The 13,376-nt window shown below is 35.4% G+C and overlaps 1 protein-coding gene across 1 annotated transcript in view; it reads left to right on the forward strand.

The window, feature by feature from the left end:
* LOC108302486 (receptor-type tyrosine-protein phosphatase R-like) overlaps positions 1-13,267 on the forward strand; it is a 31,758-nt gene extending 18,491 nt beyond the window's left edge. The window contains exon 2 of the mRNA XM_017526088.2: positions 12,917-13,267. Coding sequence (XP_017381577.1) covers positions 12,917-13,236 — 320 coding nt within the window. The 3' untranslated portion in view covers positions 13,237-13,267. The remainder of the gene's footprint in view (positions 1-12,916) is intronic.
* The last annotated feature ends 109 nt before the right edge of the window (positions 13,268-13,376 follow it).

Genomic DNA, 13,376 nt, shown 5'->3' on the forward strand with positions numbered 1-13,376 from the left:
CCCCTATTTCCCCCCAACTGACCCCAGTGTGTAGTGCTCCCCTCCTTGTGTCCATGTATTCTCATTGTTTAACACCCACCTATGAGTGAGAACATGTGGTGTTTGATCTTCTGCTCTTATGCAGCCATCAAAAACGATGAGTTTGGGTCCTTTGTAGGGACATGGATGAACCTGGAAACCATCATTCTCAGCAAATTGAGTCAGTTTCTTAATCCTGAGTTCTAATTTGATTGCACTGTGGTCTGAGAGACTGTTACAATTTCCATTCTTTCGCATTTGCTGAGGACTGTTAGACTTCCAATTACGTGGTCAATTTTAAAATAAGTGTGATGTGTTGCTGAGAAGAATGTATATTCTGTTGATTTGGGGTGGAGAGTTTTGTAGATATCTATTAGGTACTCTTGGTCCAGAGCTGAGTTCAAGTCCTGAAAATCCTTGTTAATTTTCTGTGTCGTTGATCTGTCTAATATTGACAGTGGGATATTAAAGTCTCCCACTATTATTGTGTGGGAGTCTAAGTCTCTTTGTAGGTCTCCAAGAGCAAGCTTTATGTATTTGGGTGCTCCTGTTTTGGGTGCATATTTATTTATGATAGTTAGCTCTTCTTGTGGCATTAATCCCTTTACCATTATGTAATGCCCTTCTTTATCTCTCTTGATCTTTGCTGGTTTAAAGTATGTTTTATCAGAGACTAGGATTGTAATCCCTGCTTTTTGTTTTGTTTTCCAATTGCTTATTAAATATTCCCCCATCCCTTTATTTTGAGCCTATGTGTGTCTTTGCACATGAGATGGGTCTCCTAAATACAGCACATGGATGGGTCTTGACTCTTTATCCAGCTTGCCAGTCTGTATCTTTTAATTGGGGCATTTAGCCTGTTTACATTTAAGGTTAATATTGTTATGTTTGAATTTCATCCTCATTATGATGCTAGCTGGTTATTTTGCCCATTAGTTGATGCAGTTCCTTCATAGAGTCAATGGTCTTTACAATTTGGTATGTTTTTGCAGTGGCTGGTACAAGTTTTTCCTTTCCATGTTTAGTACTTTCTTCAGGAGCTCCTGTAAGGCAGGCCTGTTGGTGACAAAATCTCTCACCATTTATTTGTCTATAAAGGATTTTATTTCTTTTTCGCTTATGAAGCTTAGTTTGCCTGAATATAAAATTCTGGATTAAAATTTCTTTTCTTTAAGAATGTTGAATATTGGCCCCCACTCTCTTCTGGCTTGTCATTTCTGCAGAGAGATCTGCTGTGGGTCTGATGGGCTTCCCCTTATGGATAACCCAACCTTTCTCTGGCTGCCCTTAACATTTTTTCATTGATTTCAACCTTGGTGAAACTGATGTTTATGTGAGTTGGGGTTGCTCTTCTTGAGGAGTATTTTTGTGGTGTTCTATTTCCTAAATTTGAATGTTGGCCTGTCTTGCTAAGTTGAGGAAGTTCTCCTCAGTAATATCCTGAAGAGTGTTTTCCAACTTGGTTTTATTCTCCTTGTCACTTTCAGGTACACCAATCAAACGTAGGTTTGGTCTTTTCCCATAGTCCCATATTTCTTGGATGGAGGCTTTATTCATTCCTTCTCATTCTTTTTTTTCTCTGATCTTGTCTTCACACTTTTTTAAGTTGATCTTCAATCTCTGATATCCTTTCTTCCACTTGATCAATTCAGGTGTTGATACTCGTGCATGCTTCATGAAGTTTTCATGCTGTGTTTTTCAGCTCCATCTGGTCATTTATATTCTTCTCTAAACTGGTTATTCTAGTTAGCAATTCCTCTAACCTTTTTTCAACGTTCTTAGCTTCTTTGCATTGGGTTAGAACAGGTTCCCTCAGCTTGGAGGAGTTTGTTATTACTCACCTTCTGAAACCTACACTTGTCAATTCATCAAATTTGTTCTCTGGCGAGGAGTTGTGATCCTTTATTGCAGAAGAGGTCTTCTGGTTTTGGGAATTTTAAGGAGAGTGGAGAACAAACAAAGAAATCTGCAACTGGTTGTGATCAGTTAGTTGTAAACACCACTGCACTAGGACCAGCCTTGGAATTGCTCTTTTAATGATAAGATTCTCCAAGGGTTTTTTGGGTCTATGTTGGTATTTTGGCAAATTTAATTATTGTCATCTTATGGAAACCCTGATTTGAAAAAAAACTTTTATAGTGTAAGGATAAACATTTTTATCAAATTGGTTATTTTGTGTCAGGATACAAAACAAAGCAATATGTGTACATACAAATATATACATACATGTACATATGTTGTGGGAACATAACTAAGGCATAGAAATTGAATTCTATAAAACTGACTTTGCATATAGACATAACCATGATGAACTCTTTCAGAGGATTGCTGTAATTTCATATTCAGATTAGCAAGAGTTAGCATATGTTATATTTTAAGACATTATCCTAACTAATATTGGTTGTCATATTTTGGGAAGTCTGTAATGTTTATTGGTGGGCTTTAGTGTTATTACTGTTGACATCTTTAACTGGAGATTAGTATTCTGGTTCTCTCCTGTTACCATTACCAATGGAATGACAGAACAACTAAGCAATAGTTTTAATACTAGCCTCCTTACATCACAGGATATGCTTTCTGGTAATTCCTGCCCCTACAATTTCCCAAAGGGTCTTTTATGGTATTTATGGAAAAACTTAATTATTTAGAAAAAAACAAATCAGGACGAGTAAAATCTGTCTAACTGAATTGTGGCTTCCTCTTACTGAAGTATATTTCTAATCCAGTTGTAGATATGCAAGAACCACCTATGTTTTCTGATGAGAAAACTGAGGCTCATTGGGGTGAGCTAATGTAGATGGGAAGAGAGAAGTTGGGAGGTCATTTAAATTAGAATCTAGGTCCCTCCTTTATTTCTTAATTCATTTCTCTTAATAGAAAGCCTGTTTCTTTCCTTTCTCAATACTAAATAGGCATTTTTCCCAAAAGAACTTTTATTGGTACAACTATGTATTTTTAATTTTCTTGAGAGGCATTAACAAATCAAATAAATGGGAGCCTAATCATTTCTGATGCATAAATTTTCAAGGGAAGCCCCTGATGTTATCCACTTATCTCTTCTAACATTCCTAACAAAACAGTGATTGCGTTTTCACAAAATGATCACCCAGCAAAAGCCTTTTTTTGATTGTTCACTTTTTTAAGTCTCTTTAGAGACCACTATTTTTTTCTTTCCTTTCACAAGTTATTGACATTGGTTTAAGTGTTTGCAATGCAAGGATTTATTCTGAGAGAGTGAATACAAGGCCATTTTACCTTGAGCATTCAGGAAAAACCAACACTGAATTTGAAATAATGAATCATAATGTACTCTAACTTATTGTGATTTCATACATTACTCTTTCCCTTGTTAAAGATCTCTTCAAAGGCTACCAAGGTCATACCCAGAATGAAATTTCAGTTGTACAATTTTATGACCATCAAATCTCACTGATTTTTCGTGTAAATGTTGTTTTTATGATAAAAGTACTTTTAAATGTAGATGAGTATATTTTTGTCAGATCATAATTATATGTATGGGGTAAAATGATATATGTGTATATATATGTATATATATATATATGATAAAATATATAAATATATATTCCATACACACACACCACCCCCCCACACACACAGAGGGTAAATGATTAAATTAAGACGATTAGCTTATCACCTCACTTGTTTAGCATTTTTGTGGTCAGACATTTGAAATTTATGCTCTTAGATATTTTGAAATAAGCCATAAATTATTGACTATAGTTACCCTACTGTGCAATAGATCTCAAAATTTTTTTTCCTATCTTAAACTTTATATCCTCGGGAACCTGAGGCAGGAGAATCACTTGAATCCAAGAGGCAGATGTTGCAGTAAGCCGAGATCGTGCCACTGCACTCCAGCGTGGTGACAAAGTGAGACTCCGTCTCAAAACAAACAAAAAAAAAGGCCTTTATATCCTATATCCTTTAACCAACAACTCCCCATTCCCTCTGCATTCCCTGTCCCAGCGTTTGGTAACCATCATTTTATTCTGTACTTTTCTAGAGTCCACATATAAGTGAGATCATAAGATATTTGTCTTTCTGTGCCCACCTTATTTCACTTAGTGTAATGTCCTCTAGGTTCATCCATATTGTCACAAGGGTTAGGGTTTCCTTTTTTTTTATATAAGGCTGAATAGTATTACATTATATGTGCATGCTACCTTTTCTCTTTTTTTCCCATAAGTTACTTGAGTACAGGGGATATTTGGTTACATGGTTAAGTTCCTTAGCGGCGATTTGTGAGATTTTGGTGCACCCATCACCTGGGCAGTATGCACTGCACCCTCTTTGTAGACTTTTATCATTTGCCCTCCTCCTACTCTTCCCCCAGGTCCCCAAAGTCCATTATATCATTCTTATGGCTTTGTATCCTCATAGCTTAGCTCCCACATATCAGTGAGAACATATGATGTTTGGTTTTCCATTCCCCAATTTACTTCACTTAGAATAATAATCTTCAATACCATCCAGGTCAATGCAAATACCATTAATTCCTTCTTATGACTGAGTTATATTCCACTGTGTGTAGGTAGGTAGGTAGGTAGATCGATCTATAGTTTATTAATGGGTTTCTTTATATAGTATCTATATCAATTAGTTTCTTTATCCACTCATTGATTGATGGGCAGTTAGGTGAATTCCACGATTTTGTAATTAGGAATTGTGCTGCTATAAACATGCGTGTGCAAGTGTCTTTTTCATATAATGACACTTCTTTTTTTCTGGGTAGGTACCCAGTAGTTTGATTGCTGGATCAAATGGTAGTTCTGCTTTTAGTTCTTTAAGGATCTCCACACTGTTTCCCGTAGTGGCTATATGAGTTTACATTCCCACCAGCAGTGTAGAAGTGTTCCCTGATCACCACATTTATGCCAACATCGACTGTTTTTTGATTTTTTTATTATGGTCATTCTTGCAGGGGTAAGGTGGTACTGCAGTGGGGTTTTGATTTGCATTTCCGTAATCATTAGTGATGTTGAGCATTTTTTCTTATGTTGGTTGGCCATTTGTATATCATCTTTGGAGAATTGTCTATTCATGTCCTTAGCCCACTTTTGGATGGGATTGTTTGTTCTGTTCTTGCTGATTTGTTTGAGTTCGTGTAGGTTCTGGATATTAGTCCTTTGTCATATATATGATTGTGAAGATTTTCTTCCACTCTGTGGGTTGTCTGTTTATTCTGCTGACTGTTCATTTTGCCATGCAAAAGCTCTTTAGTTTAATTAAGTCCTAGCTACTTACCTTTGTTTTTATTGCATTTGCTTTTGGGTTATTGGTCATGAAATCCTTGCCTAAGCCAGTATCTAGAAGGGATTTTCTGATGTTATCTTCTAGGGTTTTTAGAGTTTCGGTTCTCAGATTTAAGTCCTCAATCCATCTTGAGCTGATTTTTGTATAACGTGAGAGATGAGTATCCAATTTCATTCTTCTACATGTGGCTAGCCAATTATCCCAACACCACTTTTTGCAAAGGGTGTCCTTTCCCTAATGCTTTCTTTACTGAAGATCATTTGGCTGTAAGCATTTGGGTTTATTTCTGGGTTCTGTATTCTGCTCCATTGGTCTATGTATCTGTTTTTATACCAGTGCCATGTTCTATTCATCTATTGATGGGCACTTAGGTTGTTTTCATATCTTGGCTATTGTGAATAATACTTCAGTGAACATGGGAGTGCAGGCATCTCTTTGACAATTGATTGTAATTTTGAGGAGATCTACACCCAGAAGCAGGATTGCTGGAACATATGGTAATTCTATTTTTAGTTTGAGGAACCTCCATACGATTTCCCATAATGACTGTACAGGTTAAGCATCCGTAATTCAAAAATCCAAAACCCTAAATGCTCCAAAATGGAAAACTTTTTGTTACCAACATGATGCTCAAAGGAAATGCTAAATGAAGTGTTTTGAATTTGGGACCTTTTAATTAGAAATGCTTAATTGGTGTATATTCTGCAAATATTCTGAAATCCAGAAACATCCAAAATTCAAAACATTTCTGGTCCCAAGCATTTTGGATAAGAAATCACCTGTACTCATTTATATTTCCACCACAATGCACAAGAGTTCCCTTTTCTTCCCATCCTGGCCAACACTTAACTTTCATCTTTTCTGATAAACCCATTCTAACAGGTGTGTGTTGTTACCTCATTGTGGCTTTAATTTGCATCTTCCTAATGATTAGTGATGCTGATCATATTTTCATGTATCTATTGGAAATTCATAAGTTTTCTTTTTTTTTCTCTTTAAAATATATATTTTTATTGTACTTTAGGCTCTGGCGTACATGTGCAGAACATGCAGAGTTGTTGCATAGGTACATACACGGCAACGTGGTTTGCTGCCTCCATCCCCCCGTCACCTATATCTGGCATTTCTCCCATGTTATCCCTCCACAACCTCACTACCCCTCCATCCCTCCCCTATTCCCCACCAACAGACCCCAGTGTGTGATGCTCCTCTCTCTGTGGCCATGTGTTCTCACTGTTCAACACCACCCCCCCCAATTAAACCTCAGAGCTTCTGTACAGCAAAAGAAACTATCATTAGAGTGAACCAGCAACCAACAGCTTCTGCAAGCTACCCATCTGACAAAGGGCTAATATCCAGAATTTATAAAGAACTAAAACAGATCTACAAGAAGAAAACAAACCCATTCAAAAGTGGGCAAAGGATGTGAACAGACACTTTTCAAAAGAAGACATATATGAGGCCAACAAACATACAAAAAAATGCTTATCATCACTGGTCATTAGAGAAATGCAAATCAAAACGACATTGAGATACCCCTTCAGACCAGTTAGAATGGCGATCATTAAATCTGGAGGCAACAGATGCTGGAGAGGGTGTGAAGAAATAGGAACACTTTTACACTTTTGGTAGGAGTGTAAATTAGTTCAACCGTTGTGGAAGACAGGGTGGTGATTCCTCAAGGATCTAGAAATAGAAATTCCATTTGACCCAGCAATCCCATTTCTGGGTATAAGGCCAAAGGATTATAAATCATTCTATTATAAAGACGCATGCACACGTATGTTCGTTGCAGCACTGTTTACAATAGCAAAGACCTGGAACCAACCCAAATGTCCATCAATGTAGACTAAACAAATTTTCTTTTCAGAAATGTCTGTCCAAATCTTTTCCCCATTTTTTAACTATGTTAATATTATTGGTATTGCATTGTTTGAGTTTCTTATGTATTTTTGATATTAATCCCTTGTCAGATGTGTGGTTTGCAAATAGTTTCTCCCTTTCTGTGGGTTATCACTTCACTTTGTTACCTGTTTCCTTTGCTCTCCAGAAGCTTTTTTGATGCAATCCCATTTGTCTATTTTTGTTTTAGTTGCTTGTGCTTTTGGGGTCATATTTAAAAAGAAAAATCATTGCCCAGACAACTGTGGAGCTTTTTGCCTATCTTTTCTTCCAGTAGTTTTATTGTATGGATTTTATATGTAAATCTTTATTTAACTTTTGTATATGGTATGATGTGTTAGATTTATATCTAAACATTCATTTGGGGACAGTTGTTTTTTTTTTTTTTTTTTTTTTTTTAATTTTCAATTTTACTTTATTAACTTATACAAATGCCATTGAGTTTTGTAGGTTGCCTTTATATTTTGTGACCTTGCTAAACTCGCCTGCCTGTTCTAGGAAGATTTTGGTAAATTTCTTGGGATTTTTTACAGAGGCTATCATGTCATCTGCAAATAAAACAGTTTTATGCTTTTGCTCCTTTTCTTTGTCTCATTGAACTGACCGGGACTCTTAGTACAATGTTATATAGCAATGATATGGGTGCCTTGTCCTTGTCCTAGAAGGGAAGCATTCAGTCTTTCACTGTTAAGCGTGATGTTCACTGTGGGGTTTGGTGTAAGTATATTTATCAGGTTGAGAACATTCTCTTCTATTTCTAGTTTACTTAATTTTTTCGTACTACGAATAGACACGACTTTTGTCAAATCGTTTTTTCCATCAATTAATATGACAATATTTTTCTTCTTTCACTGTCAATAGGGTGGGTTATGTAGATTATTTTTCAAATATTGAATCAGCCCTACATTCCCAGGATAAGCCCCACTTGTCTTTTTATATATTTCTGCATTCAATTTGCTAATATTTTATTCAGGACTTTTGCATTTGTGTTCATGAGCAATATTGGTCTACAGTGTTTTTTGGAGGGGGGATTGTCTCTATCTGATTTTATTATCAGGGTAATTTTGGCTTCAAGAGATGGTTTTGGTGAATGTTCCCCCTTCTATTTTCTGGGAGAAATTATATAGAATTGATGTTATCTTTTTCCTCATTTGGTAGAAATTTTCAATTATGCCATTTGGCCCTGAAGATTTTTGATTCACAAAAAGTTTAAGTAAAAATTTAATTCATTTTATAATTTTAGCACAATTTAGATTACTTATTTCATCTTTGGTGAGTTTCCATAGTTTGTGGTTTTCAAGGAACTGATGATTTTATCTAAATTGTCTAATTTATGTGTAGAGGATTGTTATTTTTCTTTTTATACGTTTTTATATCTGCTGAATAATGATAATGATATCCCTCCTTTCATTTCTGATACTAGAAATTTGTATAGTCTCTTTCTCTGTCAATCTTGTGAGTGTTTTATCAATTTTACTAATCTTTTCAAAGAACTGGTTTTTGTTTCATTTTTATCTCTTCTTTTTCTATTTTCAGTGTAGTGATTTCTACTTTTAACTTTTTAATTTCTTTACACTTATTTAGCTCTTTCTCTAGTTTCTTAAAGTGGAAGCTGAGATTATTGATTTGAGACCTTTAATATAAGCATTTAATGTTATATTTTTTTCTCTAAGCACTGCTTCAGCTGCATCCCACAAATTATGGTATGTTATATTTTTGTTTTAGTTCAGTTCAAAATATGCTCTAATTTGTCTTGTGACTTTCTCTTTGGCCCATGGATATTTAGAAATGTGGGTTTTTTTTAATTTCCAAATTTTGGAAATATTCTTGTTTTCTTTCTGTTACTGATTTCTAGTTTAATTCCTTCATGGTCGAAGAGTATACTTTGTATAATTTCAGTTTTCAAAATGTGTATTTTATGACCTAGGGTATGGTGTATCTTGTTGAATACCCCATAAGCACTTGAAAAGGGTGTGTATTCTGGTGGTTTTGGTTGTCTGTTCTGTAAACATCTATTAAATCCACTTGGTTGATGGGTCGTTGTTTTGTAAGCTTACCTTAGCTTCTTTTCTGTCTCCTCATTCTACTTAACACTGAGAGAGAACAGTTAAAATCTTCAATGATGATTGTGAATTTTCCTATTTCTCCTTTCATTTTTGTCAGCTTTGTTTCATGAATTTTAAGCTCATTTTTGATACACATTTTAGATTATTATGTATTCTTACGTACATTGCATCATACATCCATCATTATGTATTGTCCCTCTTTATCCTTGGTAATTTCTTTGCACTGAATTGATATTAATATAGTTACTCCAGCTTTCTTTTTATTAGATTTTCATGATATATATTTTTTTCACACTTTCACTTTAAAAGTGTCTATATCATTATATTTGAAGTGAGTTTCTTGCACTTCCATACCTGCATCTGAGTTCAGGGTCTCAGCTGTTGAGAGGACAGAGAGGAAAAAGATCTGTGATGGTTGACTGCCTTTGAATGACAGCTTCACTAACAGAGAACTTGGCATCTCAATATTCACATTTCCAAAATGTTTACTTGAGTATATTCATAAAGCTGAAGTGAAAGAGGCAATAGAGAGGTAGCATTTGAGGATGGAAAATAAAAAACTACTTCCAGACACTAGGTCAGTGGTCCTCAAACTTCAGAGTTTCAATACAAGAATTTTATTATAAATCCAGATTCCTAGGCTACATCTCCAGAGATGATGCTTTGGTGGTTCCAGCCTGGGATCTGAGAAACTGCATCGTGATGTCCCAGATAGTTCCAATCCAGAGAATCTAAGGACGGCACTATGAAAATTTTTTCTTACCTAATGATTATGGTAGGACACCTGATATTACACTGCTATCTTAGAACTCATTACTCAAGAGCAAGGCAGGACTAAGTTCATTCACACAAGCAAGTGGATAAGGTTGGGAAATTTTAATTGTGTTTCAATTGTATTTCAATTTTTTTCCTTTTATTGGTAGGCCAATTTTAGCAAACATTTGTTAACTGGACTTATTTATTCTGTTTAGGTAAAGTGGCTCTGAAAAGGCTTGCTGTGATGCTTAAAATATTAAAAGAAAGATTGAAGATATTTGTGTAATTTACTATTTGTCAGTTATTTCTCCTCTTTTCAGATATCTGCTTCCTCCAATCTTCTAAGCTGCTTTTTTCTTTTTTCCTTAACGTTTATAGAGAATCCAGAGTAGAGGAATTGCTAGTTTTTACAGCCTTTGCTTTCCATTAAGACTTACGTTACCAACATATACGTCCTGCCTCTTCAGCAACTCTGTTTCACCAATATGCCTTCAACTTTCATGTGGGGTTATAAAGATTATTTCCTTAGTCAAATACTTTCTTCCATGATATAATAGATAGCATGAGAATCATCTTCTGGTACCAATAGCCATATCTTTTTAGACCACTTGAATTATATTTTATATGGATTCTGAAATAGTAATGGAAATTCATCATCATGTTCTGAGCATGCTAAATTGACCATAACTTTTTTTAAATAATCAAACCACCCATAGTTTGCCAAAGATGATAGTTGGACAATGATGACCTTTAAGTAATTGTTCTTTTTCTTTGTCTGAATTAAACACATTCCTCAGATTTGGAAATGAAACCATCATTAGGAACATATGTAGTATACTGGAATTCAGAACAGGATACCTCAGTGTTGTTATTCTTACCACTGTTTTATTAATGGAAAATGGTGCTAAAATGTTTTAGATGTATATTAACTTTCTGACCACAAGATGTTTATTTCGTATTTTACTAAAAAGTAATTTACTTTTTAGTAAATTACTTTTATGTAGAAACTCTTCCAGGACACTACAATATCACTGTAGTGTCCTGGAAGAGTTTCTACATTTCTGAAAGGAGAGTAATTTTCTTCTTTCCCTCTGAGAAACTATCTGATATCACTACAATGAAGTAATTCCTTTGGAGTTAAGAAATAAAATACTATATTATTTTCATCCTAGTTTTCTATTTTTAATATCACTCATTGAGAGATGATTCTGTGCTTTGGGAAAGGTATATTGTATGCATAAATGAACTTGGGTTTCTCACCTGAGAGAAAAGAAATTTACAGTGCCCGGTAGCAGGAGGAGGAGATTTGCCATGATAATGCTATTGAATTCGGGCATGTAAATAGCTGAAACTTGCAACAAAAACAAACAAAAAAAAAAGTGAAGGCCCTTGCAAGATTTGGGAAGTAAAAGATAGTAGGAGATTGCAGAATAATTCTTGTAAAAAGAGTTAAGTGATTTTCTAAGGACAGCACTTGTTGCCATAGGCGTTTCCAGGGAAAACCTGCGGTACCATTGCTAGGCACTATGTAATATAACAGATCTCACGTTTATTTCTAATTGGTGTTTGACCTAGTAATACTCTTTTTGATTCACATGTATTATCTGTTTCCTCCTGTGACCAGTAACAAACAAAAAAAACCATTATTCAATGCAATGAATATTTATCTAACAGAAGAAATAGAGATGAATTTTTTTTTACTAAATAAATTTAATTGCTATAACAAAGATTCTTAAAATATAGCAGGTAAAACACAATGGAAAATTGTTTTTCTCTCCTCTAATAGTCTTGAGTGGGAACTGTGAGGTTGGTATTCTGATCAGGGATCAGAATCTTTTGTCTTAGGGCTCTACCATCTTTGACACATGGTTTCCACCTCATGCTCCTACCAGACCATCTGCATTTTAGCCAGCACAGAGGAGGAAATGTAAAAAGAAAGCGTGGATCACGAGGTCAAGAGATCGAGACCATCCTGGTCAACATGGTGAAACCCCGTCTCTACTAAAAATACAAAAAATCAGCTGGGCATGGTGGCGCATGCCTGTAATCCCAGCTACTCAGGAGGCTGAGACAGGAGAATTGCCTGAACCCAGGAAGCGAAGGTTGCAGTGAGCCGAGATTACACCATTGCACTCCAGCCTGGGTAACAAGAGCGAAACTCCGTCTCAAAAAAAAAAAAAAAAAAAAAAAAAAAAAAAAAAAAAAAGCCCACATTAAATCTCTGCTAACATCTGTTTACTCATATTCCAATAGCTGTAACGTGATCAAATGGCAATGCTTACTTAGTTCCAGGGAAGACTGAGAGAAATGTAGTCTCTATCTAGATGGCCATATTATTCACATAAGAAAGAAGCAAAGGATGGATATTTTCTGGACTATTGAAAGTTTCTCCCACAATAAGTATACTCAGATTTCTTTTCTCAGTGAGCTTAAATATTCTATAAGTGTGAAGAAAACTGTTAATTGTAATACAAGCAACAAGTATGAAATAAGAATTGTAGGAAATGCTTATATTTCAGGAAAGCTTAAATATGATAGAACTATTTATAATTTCAGCAGCAGATAGGACATCCAGGAATAGAAGCCCAACTAGGTATTGAAACTATGGGTATAGATAATGGAGGAAATTTCTTAGAAAAGTGGCATAAGAATATCCAAAAAATAGAACTTTTCAAAGTACACCCACTTCTTTCCACCAGAAGTCTCTGAGAGGCCTTCATACCACAAGGTGTATGCTATTTTTGGGGGATCATGAAACAGAGAAAGAAAGATGGAGACTAACCTAAATCCTTCAGAAGTCTTAAAGCCCCTCAAGAAAGGGTAATTCTCCTTATTAGATATATCTACCTCTCTTACTGAATAGGGTCTTTGATATTGTTTCTGCTTCTTCCCTCTTCCAGGGTGCTTTTCAGGAAACAATGATCATTTTTTGGCAATTAATCAGAAAAAGAGTGGAAAGCCGGTATTTGTTTACCACCATTCACAAGACATTGAAAAGAGCCTGGATATGGCCCCACAAAAAATCTATAGACATAGCTACCATTCCTCTTCCGAAGCTCAAGTAAGCAAACGCCACCAGATTGTCAATTCAGCGTTTCCTAGACCTGCATATGACTCGTCTCTCAATCTGCTGGCCATGGATGGTCAAGATCTTGAAGTGGAAAATCTTCCAATCCCAGCAGCAAATGTAATTGTGGTGGTAAGTAGCATGTTAAACTGATGCTGAGGCTGATGTTGATGCTTTCCTGTCATTGATGCTTGAAAAAAGAAAAACACTAATTGCGAATAGTTATCAGTGAATCCCAGTGGTTATGTACCACAACACTTATTCTGCGGCACTTCTTTTTTTTTTTTTTTTTT

This window comes from Cebus imitator, unplaced genomic scaffold (assembly GCF_001604975.1).
Source record: "Cebus imitator isolate Cc_AM_T3 unplaced genomic scaffold, Cebus_imitator-1.0 Scaffold41, whole genome shotgun sequence".
In the NCBI taxonomy this organism is placed as follows: Eukaryota; Metazoa; Chordata; class Mammalia; order Primates; family Cebidae; genus Cebus; species Cebus imitator.